This window comes from Perognathus longimembris, unplaced genomic scaffold (assembly GCF_023159225.1).
Source record: "Perognathus longimembris pacificus isolate PPM17 unplaced genomic scaffold, ASM2315922v1 HiC_scaffold_5071, whole genome shotgun sequence".
Classification (NCBI taxonomy): domain Eukaryota; kingdom Metazoa; phylum Chordata; class Mammalia; order Rodentia; family Heteromyidae; genus Perognathus; species Perognathus longimembris.
Window position 1 is genome coordinate 49,996 of NW_025960458.1, and position 15,464 is coordinate 65,459.

General features: G+C 51.9%; 1 protein-coding gene across 1 annotated transcript in view; it reads left to right on the forward strand.

Moving 5' to 3' along the window:
- The window catches only part of LOC125344994 (TBC1 domain family member 9-like), a gene marked incomplete at its 3' end in the record, with an annotated part of 47,081 nt that extends 41,777 nt beyond the window's left edge, over nt 1-5,304 (forward strand). The window contains 7 exon segments of the mRNA XM_048337251.1: nt 468-585; nt 711-996; nt 1,103-1,181; nt 1,183-1,237; nt 4,967-5,064; nt 5,237-5,279; nt 5,282-5,304. Coding sequence (XP_048193208.1) covers nt 468-585; nt 711-996; nt 1,103-1,181; nt 1,183-1,237; nt 4,967-5,064; nt 5,237-5,279; nt 5,282-5,304 — 702 coding nt within the window.
- Between the last annotated feature and the right edge of the window lie 10,160 nt (nt 5,305-15,464).

A 15,464-nucleotide genomic window follows, 5' to 3' on the forward strand; every position in this document is an offset into this window, starting at 1 on the left:
ATAAAGTAAGGCTGCTTTAGAGTCTAAATCGCCGTTACTCACTAGGGTCACCATTACCCAGACTGGGATACCCGGGGGGCCGCCTCAACAGTGAAAGCTGTCTTTGTTCTCTGCGGAGAGCCTGGAGCCCCGTGTACTTGGTTATAGAAAACATTTCTGGAAGGTTAAACGGGAAATCTTTACCTCACTGAGTTAAGGATTAAGATGAGGGAGAGGTGTGAGCCCACTGGCTGGGGCTTTGGAAGCAAGGACTCTACCTGTGCATGTTGGGGCTGAGCGGCTGCCCAGAAGGCATCTCCGCAGTCATCCACCCACAACAGGGGGCTTCAAAGCCGCCGTCAGCACCCAGCACAGAGAGAGCCACGTGGCCTACGAAGTTGCCAGCACAGATCAGAACCCCTGAGTGATCCCTGAGGTCGAAGCCGGTCTGTATTTCAACTCGACGGCATTCTCTCTCGGTCCCCTAGGCCATGAATATCGTCACTTCTGTGCTGCTGCTTTATGCCAAAGAGGAGGAGGCCTTCTGGCTGCTGGTGGCTTTGTGCGAGCGCATGCTGCCCGATTACTACAACACCAGAGTCGTGGGTATGTGGGGTGGTGACTGTGTCTCAGCAGGGAGAAGGTTCTAGAGCAGGCCAGCCTCCCCCCGGCCCGCCCCTCCGTCCCGAGGGCGGGGGCTAAGCCGCTGTGGTTGCGTGTGGCCCGCGCAGGTGCACTGGTGGACCAGGGCGTCTTCGAGGAGCTGGCCCGAGACTACGTGCCGCAGCTGTACGACTGCATGCAGGACCTGGGCGTCATCTCCACCATCTCGCTGTCCTGGTTCCTCACCCTCTTCCTTAGCGTGATGCCCTTCGAGAGCGCCGTGGTGGTGGTGGATTGTTTCTTCTATGAAGGAATCAAGGTCATCTTCCAGCTGGCCCTGGCCGTGCTGGACGCCAACGTGGACAAACTACTGGGCTGCAAGGATGATGGCGAGGCCATGACGGTGCTGGGCAGGTAAGCGCCGAGCCCCTGGAGGTCCTTCATTCTCGAGTGTAGAGTGCACAGCGGGAATGGTCCATCTCCAGTGACCCCCCCCCCCCCCCGGTTCGTCTTCCCCCAGGTATTTGGACAGCGTGACCAACAAGGACAGCACGCTGCCGCCCATCCCGCACCTGCATTCCCTGCTCAGCGACGACGTGGAGCCCCTACCCCGCCGTGGACATCTTCAGGCTCATCGGCACGTCCTACGAGGTGGGTCTTCCCTCTCCGCCCCCCTCCCGCCCCGGAGGTGGCCGAGAGTTCAGCTTCACTGGCGGCCCCACCTGTGGGAACATTGCCAGCCTGTCTGAGCCGCCGTGCGCCATTCTTATGCAATGGTGGGGAAACTCGGGGCATGCACAGAGGGAGGCCCCCTGTCTTTCTGCTTCCAAGATGGCGCCTTGAAGGCCTGTGTTTTACCATTGGGAGGAGAAAGCCCAAGTGCTTACACATCCGAAGAAAGAATCCGAAGTCAGAGCCCTCCGGACCTCCCTTCCACTCCCGAGGCCCACCTCCTAGCACCGTTGCATGGAGGACTCTGTTTGACAGGGGATAAAAATACCAAGCCGTCGCTTTACCTGCTGACTTGCACCCTGTGAGAACTGACGGTCATGGCTGTGCCCAGCTCCAAGTTGAGAGCTTGCAAACATCTATGCCGGGACTGGCTTTGAATTGCAGTCCTCCCAATCTTGGCCTCCTTAAAACTACAATTACAGTCATGAACGTCGGGCACCTGTCTCCTCTCGTAGTTCTCAATACTTAGCTCCATAGACGTATAGAAATGACACTGGATGCCTACTGAGCCCGCCACGCTTTCTCCGAGCATTTTGGGGTTCTAGGGGTTCCGGCAGCATGCTGAAGCAACGATAGCGAGGTGGAGGGCAAGGCAGAAAGTAGCCCCCAGTCAAAAGCTAAAACGGCACCAGGTACCCGTGTCTCACACCTGTAATCCTAGCTCTTCAAGGGGCTGAGAGTTGAGAAGAAAGCTTTGAAACCAGCCTGCACAGAAACAACTATGGGATTCTTATCTCTAATGAACCAGCATAAAGCTAGAAGTACCGGTATGGCTTAAGCTGGTGGAGCACCAGGCATGAGTGAAAAGCCAACTGAAGGCACGAGGCCCTAAGTTCAAGTCCCAGGGCTGTCTCTCACACACACACACACACACACACACACACACACAGTCATACATGTGTGCCTTTAACTCTTTGTGGAAGAAAGAGTAGTAATTACATTTTTAATTTTCATTGAGACACCATGTTTAGTTCCATTCCATTTAGGAGTCATATAAGTGATACATAAGGATTGTAGAAATTGTAGATAAGTCTGACAGAAAAAATAAATGGCATCCTATGAATATTTCACTACATTTCCATCAATTATATATTACTTTTACAGGATGCACTTATAAACATAAGAGCCCACCAAATACTGCTCTTTGTACCATGTATTTCTTCGAAAACACACCACAAGAATTCTCTAATACGTTAAATATTCGAAAGGCACGACCTTAGTAAATATTTTTTGTAGCATGCTTTTTTAATGAGTTAGCAGCAACACCCATTTAACTGATGCCATTTTATTTGGCCACTTAATTTTGTTTCTTTCAAATTTCTATTATTATATAGCTCTAGGATATCCTTATACACAAACAGCACATCCCAACTGTTTTCCTGGGATTTCAGAAGTGAATTTGTAGCAATAGCTCAGGCATATAAATGATGTCAGAGCTGGTGGTCCTCACACCGTCTGGTTTCTGTAAAGACTGTCCAGATTTACATTTCCACCATCAGAGGGTTGAGCGAGCGCCACTGTTCTGCTGGGTATATATTGCCACAGCATTTGTAATCCCAGAACTCGGGAAGGAGAAGCAGAAGAATTGGGAGATTTGATGGGCCAGCCTGGGCTGTGACCTCCCCCTCCCCCCCTCGCCCCCCCTCCCCCCCCGCCCCCCCAAACCCATCTGAACTGCAAAGCAAGACTGGGTCTCAAAAGCCAGACACAAACAAACATCAGTTTCACCTCACTGTCTTCAGCACGGGTCAATATCACTATGCATTTGAAAAACTTTTGCCTAGCCCTCTTATCAGAAATGGTGAATGGTTTCATTTTCCTTCAGGAACAGCAACGACTAAACCCATAAGGCCGTAGGCAGTCCTTCATGAGGTCTGTGGATTCTTTCCTAAAGACATCTCTTGAGACTTCCCTGGTGAGGGAATTCGGAACCAAAGCCATACAGCTTGGGCCGCGCTGCCTCCGCTCTGTGCTTGGCAGCAGGTCGGGGAGCCTGGCGCTGGGGCTGGAACGTCGCCATCTGTGCTGCAGAGACAAGGCGGAGGCTGGCATCCCTTTGCTTCCTGTCCGGCTGGGCCTCGTGGTGGGCCTGCGGCTGTCCAGCCCCCTGTGTCAGGAGACAGCCGCAGTTCCTTCCTCTCCCTCTGGGAAGGCAGCCTCGTGCTGTAGCGCTACCTTGCCTGGTCCCTGAGCAGGATGCCTGGTTTATGTATTTCTGTTTATTTTGTTTTATTTTGATTTCTTTGCCGGTCCTGGGGCTTGAACCCGGGGCCTAGGGGCTGTCCCCGAGCTGCTTTCTGTTCAAGGCTCTACCACTTGATCCACAGTGGCCCCTCCCGGCTTTTTTCTGAGTAGTTGATCGGAGACAAGAGTCGCACAGACTTTGCGGCCCCAGCCGGCTTGGAACCGTGACCCTCAGACCTCAGCTGCTGAGCAGCTCGCGGGCTTGAGCGCCCACACCGGCGAGGAGGCCTGGTTTCTGAGAGTCGCAGTCCCGCTCGCTGCTCCGGAGTCAGCCCGGGAGGCTCTCCTCCGCTGCCATCGGCTTTGCTGTCTCCGTCCTGCCTGCCTGACCTTTAAAAAAAGAAATTTAAGCCAACATTAAAAAAAATACATATGAATTCCCAGGCTCCATTCCAGATCAATTAAACCCGGATGTCTGGCAGGAAGCCCAAGCCTAAGGGTTTGTTTCGAGTTCCCCACGTGGTTGCAAATGCGCAGCGAGGTTGCGGTTCACCGTCCTCCAAGGCCGCTGAGACGGGAGAGCGCAGAGGCCCCGGCCGAGGCGCGGTCCCAGTCACCGCGGGAATGGAGGGGGTGGAGAGCAGGAATTCCTGTCCTGGGCCCGGGGCCCGGGCCTCCCGTGTGTGGATGGAGGATGGGCCCACAGTGTACGTAGAGATGAGGACCCCACTCGGCGATCGATGCCCACCCGGGTGAAACCTCGCGCCCTGTGAGTCTGGAAAGCGCCCGGTGACAGAATTACGCCCCAGGGGAACCACAAGGTCTCAGCCTGCAAGTGTCCTGTCCAGACCAGGATGTCCCCGCCCCCAGCCCCATCCCAAGAGGGTTTCGTCTTCCAGCAAGAGGCGATGGCCTCGGGCGTGTCTTTGTGGTCGGGGGACCTGTTCCCATGGGTTTAGCCTGAGAAGGGTTGAGTAGGGACAGGAGTGGCTGGTAACCTCTTAGTTATTTTCCTGACAGGAAAATCAGTGGACTGCGGTCGACCGATTTACACCTTCCCAATGCGGGGGTTATATATGTTCACCCTCATGTCTGTCTGTTTCTTCTTTACCTCCTAGGTAGCTGGGATTATAGGCAGATCTCAGCTTCCTGGCATGAGACTCCAACACCCAATTTACATTCATCCTTTTCATCATCTTGTCACAGTTTAATTTAAACCTCCTTCTTTCTGATAAACTATTAGCTGGAAGAAGCCAAATTTGACTTTGAAATTCCACCGGGCCGCCGAGATGCGTGGTGACTTCCAGGTTATTTATCTGGAGTCCCTGGGTGACGTTCAGACAGCAGCGGAGAATGCGGTCGTGCGACGCTGTATCTTGAGTGTCAAGAACGTCTCCGCCAATCACGGCGCCAACCACGGTTGCAGGTGTTTCTTTTCTCTCACAAGTACCAACATGGCTCCTTTCAGAAATTGGAACCATCCGGGCCGATTTGATCGAGCAGATGAGGTTCAAGCAGAGGCTGAAAGTGATCCAGACCCTGGAGGACACCACCAAGCGCAATGTGGTAAGTCCCTCCTCTGATCAGCTCCGGGCCTGCGCCCTTCCCAGCCCTGATCCCGTTCTGCTTGCACACAACCTGCTCAGCAGACCCGAGGGGGCCTCCAGGAGGAAACGAGGCCTTCGGGCTCCTGAGGCTGCGCACTGGCCCCGTTTCACTGTTCTTCTCCCTTCCGTAGGTACGGACCATTGTGACGGAAACGTCCTTTACCATTGATGAGCTGGAGAACTTTACACGCTTTTCAAGGTGCGTTTCAGACTCAACCCATGCCTCCCTGAAGGGATGCAAGTGTTGACTAATTATTCAGCGCGTTCTTGGTTTTTCTGTGAGGTGGTTAGGGGAGAGCATGAACCTCCGCACACATAACCAGTGAGAGGGAGGAGTACAAAACCCTAGTACTTGGCCAGGCATGATGGGGCATGCCTGTAATCCCAGATACTTGGGAGTGGGGGGAGGAGGACTGTGGTAAGAGGCCGGCGTGGTGGTGCACTTCTGTAATCCCAGCTTCATCAAGGTGTGCATTGCAGGATATGGTCAAAGGCGAGCCTCTGGTGAAAATGTGAGGCCTTATTTGCAAATAAAGCATAATAGATCTGGAGGCATGGCTCAGGTGATAACAAGCCTGCTAAAGTTTGAGGGCACAGGTTCACACCTCAGTACCACAAGAAGAGAGAGAATGCAGTACACAGCGTAAAAATAGGCATATTCTTACCACTAAGTGGATGTTTTAGCTCTCCTTCTCTCTGGGCAATATTGTAGCTATTTTCTTGGACTTAAGAAAAACAGGCTATTGCTTTCTAAAGCTCATTAGGACAATGGTTGTCGAGTTCTAAATTCTTCCAGGAATTCTTGTAACTTCTTTGTGTAGCGGTACCGGGGGCTTGAACTCAAGCCTGGGTGCTCTTTAGCTTTTCTGCTCAAGGCTTGCACTCTACCTCTTGAGCCACATCTCTACTTCTGACATGTTTTCTGGTTACTCAGAGGTAAGAGTCTCATAGACTTTTCTGTCAGAAAAAGTCAGGTTTCCTTCATCTGTGGTCCTCAGAGCTCAGCCTCCTGCGTAGCTAGGATTGCAAGTGGGAGACACTGGTACCCTGCTTCTTATAACTTTTAATTTCCTCATGAAGCCCTGGGTTCGATTCCCCAGCACCACATATACAGAAAATGGCCAGAAGTGGCGCTGTGGCTCAGGTGGCAGAGTGCTGTGCTAGCCTGAGCAAAAAGAAGCCAGGGACAGTGCTCAGGCCCTGAGTCCAAGGCCCAGGACTGGCCAAAAAAAAAAACCAAACTTTTAATTTCCTATAATAAGCTGTAAGAGACTCTTAAGATTATGCCAGTTACCAGAAGCTCATGCCTGTAATCCTAGCTACTCGGATCTGAGGATGACAGTTCAAAGCCAGCCTGGGCAGCAAAGTCTTCAATAAACTATTCAGGAAAAAAAAAAAAAACCTGGAAGTGATGTCGTGACTTAAGTGGTAGAGTGCTAGCCTTGAGCAAAAGAAGCTCAAGGATAGTAGTACCTGAAACCTGAGTTCAAGCCCCAGGATCGGCACAAAAAGAAAAGAAAAGATCATGCCTAGCTGGAATAAGAAAAAAAAGAAAAAAAGACTAGAAACAATGCACACTTGGCTAAATGTCTGTAGTTTCTATTTATAACTGAGTCACTCCCATTCTAGATCTCTAATAAGAGAAGACATCAGCAACACAACTCATGTGCATTTCTTTGTTCTAAGGAGTATTGGGTTGTAACTCTCATTAGCGACACCGCTGGTTAAAATGCTGGCGATTGGCAGGGGAAAATAATTAAAGGATGCCTTTGATAACAAGCACCAATCCTATCACCGTCTGCAGTTCACTGTCAGAAATAAATGTGGCTCTTTGGAGCCCAGCAAAGCAAGTACAGGAACACAGGAAGGAACTCGGAGGTCAGGGTTGAATCCCGACCTCGGGGCAGTAATGGCTCCCGCGAAGCCTTTGGCCCGTTGGCCATTAGAGGCGCCACGACCCTACTCGTGTTTCGCTAGTGTCTGGGAAAGTGCTCTCTCCTAGTAGGTGTGCCCAAAGCCTGTACTGAATTGATAGATACAGTAGTAATCATCAATCACTGATACGGTATGAGCCCTGAGTCCTTCTGAGGAGACCGGCAGACTGGGGGGCTCCGTTCCGTGGCTCATAGCCGTGAGGTCACCTTGCTCACAGATGGGAGGACGGTGGCCCAGCCTCCAGGGACATCTCTTACCCTGTACCAGGTGGCTGCTCACACTTGTGTGTGTGTGAGTACCTACAGTGTTCACACCTGCAGAGCACATGCAGTTACCGGCTCCAGGTGACTTGTTGGTGCATGAGGATGGAGCCTAAGTTTCGGGGGGGGGGGGCGGGGGGGCAGAGCACCCTGCTTCTCAGGGGGTCAGGGGGAAAGAGCCAGAATGCCGGGGGTCTATACAGCGCCAAGGAGCAACACCCCGTGAACAGACGAGAGAAAGAGCTGTGAGAGTAGCAAGAGGAGGCAGACCTGGGGGACCCCAAAAGGAGGGAGATCGGGGCAGCTGGAGGTCACTGAGGTCACGCAGCTCTCTGGGACCCTCAGGAACCCGGGGTGTCGTTTGAACCCCAAGATTGTCCTGAAGAAGGCAAGCTTTTCTTACCTTCAGGAAGCCTGTCATGGGGGGGTGACAAACCCGCCTCCCCAAGTCTCCTGAGCCCCCAAAGGGAAGCGAAGGCTTGATTGGAACCTGGGGTGTCTGGGGCTGTAGAAGGCAAAGTGAAAAAGTCCCAACTCCAGACACTTCCTTGGAGCTTGGGAAAAGTGTGACCCCAGCTCATCCTCACACACCTTTGCTGAGTCCGGATTGTGTGTCAGGACCCCTAAAATGTCAGTGGGTGGTGATTTCACACACACACACACACACACACACACACACAAGGGTAAACTTAAAGAAAATGGTGGGAGCTCCGCCCGGAGGTAGAGTTGACAGCAAACAGCCCGGGTTCCTTTGTGTTGTTTTTCTTAGACTCAAAGTTGATCCTTCGCTTAAACCTCTGAGCCGCCATTGTCCCCGGTGACGGTCACCAGGAGCGAGGAAGGCGATCTGTGTGGATTGTGAGGGGGTGATCTATCTGTGTGGATTGTGAGGGGGGTGATCTATCTGTGTGGATTGTGAGGGAGGCCATCTGTGTGGATTGTGAGGGGGGTGATCTATCTGTGTGGATTGTGAGGGAGGTGATCTATCTGTGTGGATTGTGAGGGAGGCGATCTATCTGTGTGGATTGTGAGGGGGGTGATCTGTGTGGATTGTGAGGGGGGTGATCTATCTGTGTGGATTGTGAGGGAGGCGATCTATCTCTGTGGATTGTGAGGGGGGTGATCTATCTGTGTGGATTGTGAGGGGGGTGATCTATCTGTGTGGATTGTGAGGGGGGTGATCTATCTGTGTGGATTGTGAGGGAGGCGATCTATCTGTGTGGATTGTGAGGGAGGTGATCTATCTGTGTGGATTGTGAGGGAGGTGATCTATCTGTGTGGATTGTGAGGGAGGTGATCTATCTGTGTGGATTGTGAGGGAGGTGATCTATCTGTGTGGATTGTGAGGGAGGTGATCTGTGTGGATTGTGAGGAAGGCGATCTGTGTGGATTGTGAGGAAGGCGATCTGTGTGGATTGTGAGGAAGGCGATCTATCTGTGTGGATTGTGAGGGAGGTGATCTATCTGTGTGGATTGTGAGGGGGGTGATCTATCTGTGTGGATTGTGAGGGGGTGATCTATCTGGATTGTGAGGGAGGTGATCTATCTGGATTGTGAGGGAGGTGATCTATCTGTGTGGATTGTGAGGGAGGAGATCTATCTGTGTGGATTGTGAGGGGGGTGATCTATCTGTGTTGATTGTGAGGAAGGCTATCATCTGTGTGGATTGTGAGGGGGTGATCTATCTGTGTGGATTGTGAGGGGGGTGATCTATCTGTGTGGATTGTGAGGGAGGTGATCTATCTGTGTGGATTGTGAGGGAGGCTATCATCTGTGTGGATTGTGAGGGAGGCCGTCTGTGTGGATTGTGAGGGAGGCCGTCTGTGTGGATTGTGAGGGAGGCTATCATCTGTGTGGATTGTGAGGGGGGCTATCATCTGTGTGGATTGTGAGGGAGGCGATCTATCTGTGTGGATTGTGAGGGAGGTGATCTATCTGTGTGGATTGTGAGGGGGGCTATCATCTGTGTGAATTGTGAGGGGGGTGATCTATCTGTGTGGATTGTGAGGGGGGGTGATCTATCTGTGTGGATTGTGAGGGAGGCCATCATCTGTGTGGATTGTGAGGGAGGCTATCATCTGTGTGGATTGTGAGGGGGGCGATCTATCTGTGTGGATTGTGAGGGGGGTGATCTGTCTGTGTGGATTGTGAGGGGGGTGATCTATCTGTGTGATTGTGAGGGAGGCGATCTATCTGTGTGGATTGTGAGGGAGGTGATCTGTCTGTGTGGATTGTGAGGGAGGTGATCTATCTGTGTGGATTGTGAGGAAGGCTATCATCTGTGTGGATTGTGAGGGGGGCAATCTATCTGTGTGGATTGTGAGGGAGGTGAATTATCTGTGTGGATTGTGAGGGGGGTGATCTATCTGTGTGGATTGTGAGAGAGGTGATCTATCTGTGTGGATTGTGAGGGGGGCGATCATCTGTGTGGATTGTGAGGGGGTGATCTATCTGTGTGGATTGTGAGGGAGGCTATCATCTGTGTGGATTGTGAGGGGGGTGATCTATCTGTGTGGATTGTGAGGGGGGTGATCTATCTGTGTGGATTGTGAGGGAGGCGATCTATCTGTGTGGATTGTGAGGGAGGTGATCTATCTGTGTGGATTGTGAAGAAGGCTATCATCTGTGTGGATTGTGAGGGGGGCAATCTATCTGTGTGGATTGTGAGGGAGGTGATCTATCTGTGTGGATTGTGAGGGAGGTGATCTATCTGTGTGGATTGTGAGGGAGGTGATCTATCTGTGTGGATTGTGAGGGGGGCGATCTATCTGTGTGGATTGTGAGGGAGGCTATCATCTGTGTGGATTGTGAGGGAGGTGATCTATCTGTGTGGATTGTGAGGGATGCGATCTATCTGTGTGGATTGTGAGGGAGGCTATCATCTATGTGATTGTGAGGGAGGCTATCATCTGTGTGGATTGTGAGGGAGGTGATCTATCTGTGTGGATTGTGAGGCGGTGATCTATCTGTGTGGATTGTGAGGGAGGTGATCTATCTGTGTGGATTGTGAGGGAGGTGATCTATCTGTGTGGATTGTGAGGGAGGTGATCTATCTGTGTGGATTGTGAGGGAGGTGATCTATCTGTGTGGATTGTGAGGGAGGTGATCTATCTGTGTGGATTGTGAGGAAGGCTATCATCTGTGTGGATTGTGAGGGGGGTGATCTATCTGTGTGGATTGTGAGGGAGGTGATCTATCTGTGTGGATTGTGAGGGAGGTGATCTCTCTGTGTGGATTGTGAGGGAGGTGATCTGTGTGGATTGTGAGGGGGGTGATCTGTGTGGATTGTGAGGGGGTGATCTATCTGTGTGGATTGTGAGGGAGGCGATCTATCTGTGTGGATTGTGAGGGGGGTGATCTATCTGTGTGGATTGTGAGGGAGGCGATCTATCTGTGTGGATTGTGAGGGAGGCGATCTATCTGTGTGGATTGTGAGGGAGGCGATCTATCTGTGGATTGTGAGGGAGGTGATCTATCTGTGTGGATTGCGAGGAAGGCTATCATCTGTGTGGATTGTGAGGGGGCAATCTATCTGTGTGGATTGTGAGGGAGGCGATCTATCTGTGTGGATTGTGAGGAAGGCGATCTATCTGTGTGGATTGTGAGGGGGGTGATCTATCTGTGTGGATTGTGAGGGGGGGGGTGATCTATCTGTGTGGATTGTGAGGGGGTGATCTATCTGGATTGTGAGGGAGGTGATCTATCTGGATTGTGAGGGAGGTGATCTATCTGTGTGGATTGTGAGGGAGGTGATCTATCTGTGTGGATTGTGAGGGGGGTGATCTATCTGTGTGGATTGTGAGGAAGGCTATCATCTGTGTGGATTGTGAGGGGGTGATCTATCTGTGTGGATTGTGAGGGGGGTGATCTATCTGTGTGGATTGTGAGGGGGGTGATCTATCTGTGTGGATTGTGAGGAAGGCTATCATCTGTGTGGATTGTGAGGGGGGTGATCTATCTGTGTGGATTGTGAGGGGGGGTGATCTATCTGTGTGGATTGTGAGGGGGGTGATCTATCTGTGTGGATTGTGAGGGGGTGATCTATCTGGATTGTGAGGGAGGTGATCTATCTGGATTGTGAGGGAGGTGATCTATCTGTGTGGATTGTGAGGGAGGTGATCTATCTGTGTGGATTGTGAGGGGGGTGATCTATCTGTGTGGATTGTGAGGAAGGCTATCATCTGTGTGGATTGTGAGGGGGGTGATCTATCTGTGTGGATTGTGAGGGGGGTGATCTATCTGTGTGGATTGTGAGGGAGGCCATCATCTGTGTGGATTGTGAGGGAGGCTATCATCTGTGTGGATTGTGAGGGGGGTGATCTATCTGTGTGGATTGTGAGGGGGTGATCTATCTGTGTGGATTGTGAGGGAGGCGATCTATGTGTGTGGATTGTGAGGGAGGTGATCTATCTGTGTGGATTGTGAGGGAGGTGATCTATCTGTGTGGATTGTGAGGAAGGCTATCATCTGTGTGGATTGTGAGGGGGGCCATCTGTGTGGATTGTGAGGGGGGTGATCTATCTGTGTGGATTGTGAGGGAGGCGATCTATCTGTGTGGATTGTGAGGGAGGTGATCTATCTGTGTGGATTGTGAGGGAGGTGATCTATCTGTGTGGATTGTGAGGGGGGCGATCTATCTGTGTGGATTGTGAGGGAGGCTATCATCTGTGTGGATTGTGAGGGAGGCTATCATCTGTGTGGATTGTGAGGGAGGTGATCTATCTGTGTGGATTGTGAGGGGGGTGATCTATCTGTGTGGATTGTGAGGGAGGCTATCATCTGTGTGGATTGTGAGGGAGGCTATCATCTGTGTGGATTGTGAGGGGGGTGATCTATCTGTGTGGATTGTGAGGGGCGTGATCTATCTGTGTGGATTGTGAGGGAGGTGATCTATCTGTGTGGATTGTGAGGGAGGTGATCTATCTGTGTGGATTGTGAGGGGGTGATCTATCTTTGTGGATTGTGAGGGAGGCTATCATCTGTGTGGATTGTGAGGGAGGTGATCTATCTGTGTGGATTGTGAGGGAGGGCGATCTATCTGTGTGGATTGTGAGGGATGCGATCTATCTGTGTGGATTGTGAGGGAGGCTATCATCTATGTGGATTGTGAGGAAGGCTATCTATCATCTGTGTGGATTGTGAGGGAGGTGATCTATCTGTGTGGATTGTGAGGGGGGCCATCTGTGTGGATTGTGAGGGAGGTGATCTATCTGTGTGGATTGTGAGGGAGGCTATCATCTGTGTGAATTGTGAGGGAGGTGATCTATCTGTGTGGATTGTGAGGGAGGCGATCTATCTGTGTGGATTGTGAGGGAGGTGATCTATCTGTGTGGATTGTGAGGGAGGTGATCTATCTGTGTGGATTGTGACGGAGGTGATCTATCTGTGTGGATTGTGAGGGAGTGATCTATCTGTGTGGATTGTGAGGGAGGCTATCATCTGTGTGGATTGTGAGGGAGGTGATCTATCTGTGTGGATTGTGAGGGAGGCAATCTATCTGTGTGGATTGTGAGGGAGGTGATCTATCTGTGTGGATTGTGAGGGAGGTGATCTATCTGTGTGGATTGTGAGGGGGGGCGATCTATCTGTGTGGTTGTGAGGGAGGCTATCATCTGTGTGGATTGTGAGGGAGGCTATCATCTGTGTGGATTGTGAGGGAGGTGATCTATCTGTGTGGATTGTGAGGGGGGTGATCTATCTGTGTGGATTGTGAGGATGCGATCTATCTGTGTGGATTGTGATGGAGGCTATCATCTATGTGGATTGTGAGGAAGGCTATCTATCATCTGTGTGGATTGTGAGGGAGGTGATCTATCTGTGTGGATTGTGAGGGGGGCCATCTGTGTGGATTGTGAGGGAGGTGATCTATCTGTGTGGATTGTGAGGGAGGCTATCATCTGTGTGGATTGTGAGGGAGGTGATCTATCTGTGTGGATTGTGAGGGAGGCGATCTATCTGTGTGGATTGTGAGGGAGGTGATCTATCTGTGTGGATTGTGAGGGAGGTGATCTATCTGTGTGGATTGTGACGGAGGTGATCTATCTGTGTGGATTGTGAGGGAGGTGATCTATCTGTGTGGATTGTGAGGGAGGCTATCATCTGTGTGGATTGTGAGGGAGGTGATCTATCTGTGTGGATTGTGAGGGAGGCAATCTATCTGTGTGGATTGTGAGGGAGGTGATCTATCTGTGTGGATTGTGAGGGAGGTGATCTATCTGTGTGGATTGTGAGGGGGGCGATCTATCTGTGTGGATTGTGAGGGAGGCTATCATCTGTGTGGATTGTGAGGGAGGCTATCATCTGTGTGGATTGTGAGGGAGGTGATCTATCTGTGTGGATTGTGAGGGGGGGTGATCTGTGTGGATTGTGAGGGAGGTGATCTATCTGTGTGGATTGTGAGGGAGGTGATCTATCTGTGTGGATTGTGAGGGGGGTGATCTGTGTGATTGTGAGGGAGGTGATCTATCTGTGTGGATTGTGAGGGGGGTGATCTATCTGTGTGGATTGTGAGGGGGGTGATCTATCTGTGTGGATTGTGAGGGGGGTGATCTGTGTGGATTGTGAGGGAGGTGATCTATCTGTGTGGATTGTAGCGAGGTGATCTATCTGTGTGGATTGTGAGGGGGTGATCTATCTTTGTGGATTGTGAGGGAGGCTATCATCTGTGTGGATTGTGAGGGAGGTGATCTATCTGTGTGGATTGTGAGGGGGGTGATCTATCTGTGTGGATTGTGAGGGAGGCTATCATCTGTGTGGATTGTGAGGGAGGCTATCATCTGTGTGGATTGTGAGGGAGGTGATCTATCTGTGTGGATTGTGAGGGAGGTGATCTATCTGTGTGGATTGTGAGGGAGGTGATCTATCTGTGTGGATTGTGAGGAAGGCTATCATCTGTGTGGATTGTGAGGGGGGTGATCTATCTGTGTGGATTGTGAGGGAGGTGATCTATCTGTGTGGATTGTGAGGGAGGTGATCTATCTTGTGGATTGTGAGGGAGGTGATCTATCTGTGTGGATTGTGAGGGAGGCTATCATCTGTGTGGATTGTGAGGGAGGTGATCTATCTGTGTGGATTGTGAGGGAGGCGATCTATCTGTGTGGATTGTGAGGGGGGTGATCTATCTGTGTGGATTGTGAGGAAGGCTATCATCTGTGTGGATTGTGAGGGGGGTGATCTATCTGTGTGGATTGTGAGGGGTGATCTATCTGTGTGGATTGTGAGGAGGCCATCTGTGTGGATTGTGAGGGAGGCCATCTGTGTGGATTGTGAGGGAGGCCATCTGTGTGATTGTCTGCTCCCAGTGGTCGGTGGTGGTGAATGCAGCCCGGCGCAGGCCCGCTCTCTGGCCCGGTCCGCTTTCCACTCGCTCCCTCTCTCCTAACCCTTGACCACCATACCCAGTAGTCAGTGATGGCTTCAGACACTGACCTTTACCCTTTTCCTGGGGGTGGGCTGGAGAAAGGAGAAACACTGGTGGAGGAAGATGGGTTTCTCCCGGGTGAGTGAGATGTTCTCACCTCACAGCAGGGACTAGAAATAGCATCCACCCGGCCCGCGTGCCTCGGCTCCCCGCCCCCCGCCACAGATCCTGGAAATATCTGTGTGGGGGTGGTCGTCCACCCAGGCCTGTCTACTTGTCCATTTGTCTCCGTCGGCTTCAGAGACGGGGGTGTGTACCTCTCCTGGAGTCATGTGACCTCCCGAGGAGAGAGGCTGCCTGGTCCAGACCAGATGGGGAGCTGCCAGCTGACCTCAGATCGCTGCTCTCCTCGCAGTCCTGATTGGTCTAGCGCTATGTGAAAAATGCGTGGTGTAGGAAGACGCTGGAAATCGCGCCCTGCCATCCCAGCCACCCAGGAAGCTGAGATCGGAGGGTTGTAGTTCGAATCCAGCCCCGGAGGGAAGCCCATGAGACTCTTCCCCTCCAGTGAACCAACCACCAAAGGTAGAGGTGGCTCTGTGGCTCAAGCGGTGGAGCTCCTAGCCTTGAGCATAAAAGGCTCAGGGACAGCGCCCAGCGCCCTGAGTTCAAGCCCCAGCACAGGCCCACACATGCCCAAGGAGCACGGGTGTGCAGGCTGTGTTGGCGATCTTCTGGGCGGTGGGGCCTGTGGGGGGCTGGGGTAACCCTCCTGGGTGTTGGTCTGCAGGCGGAACACCTCAC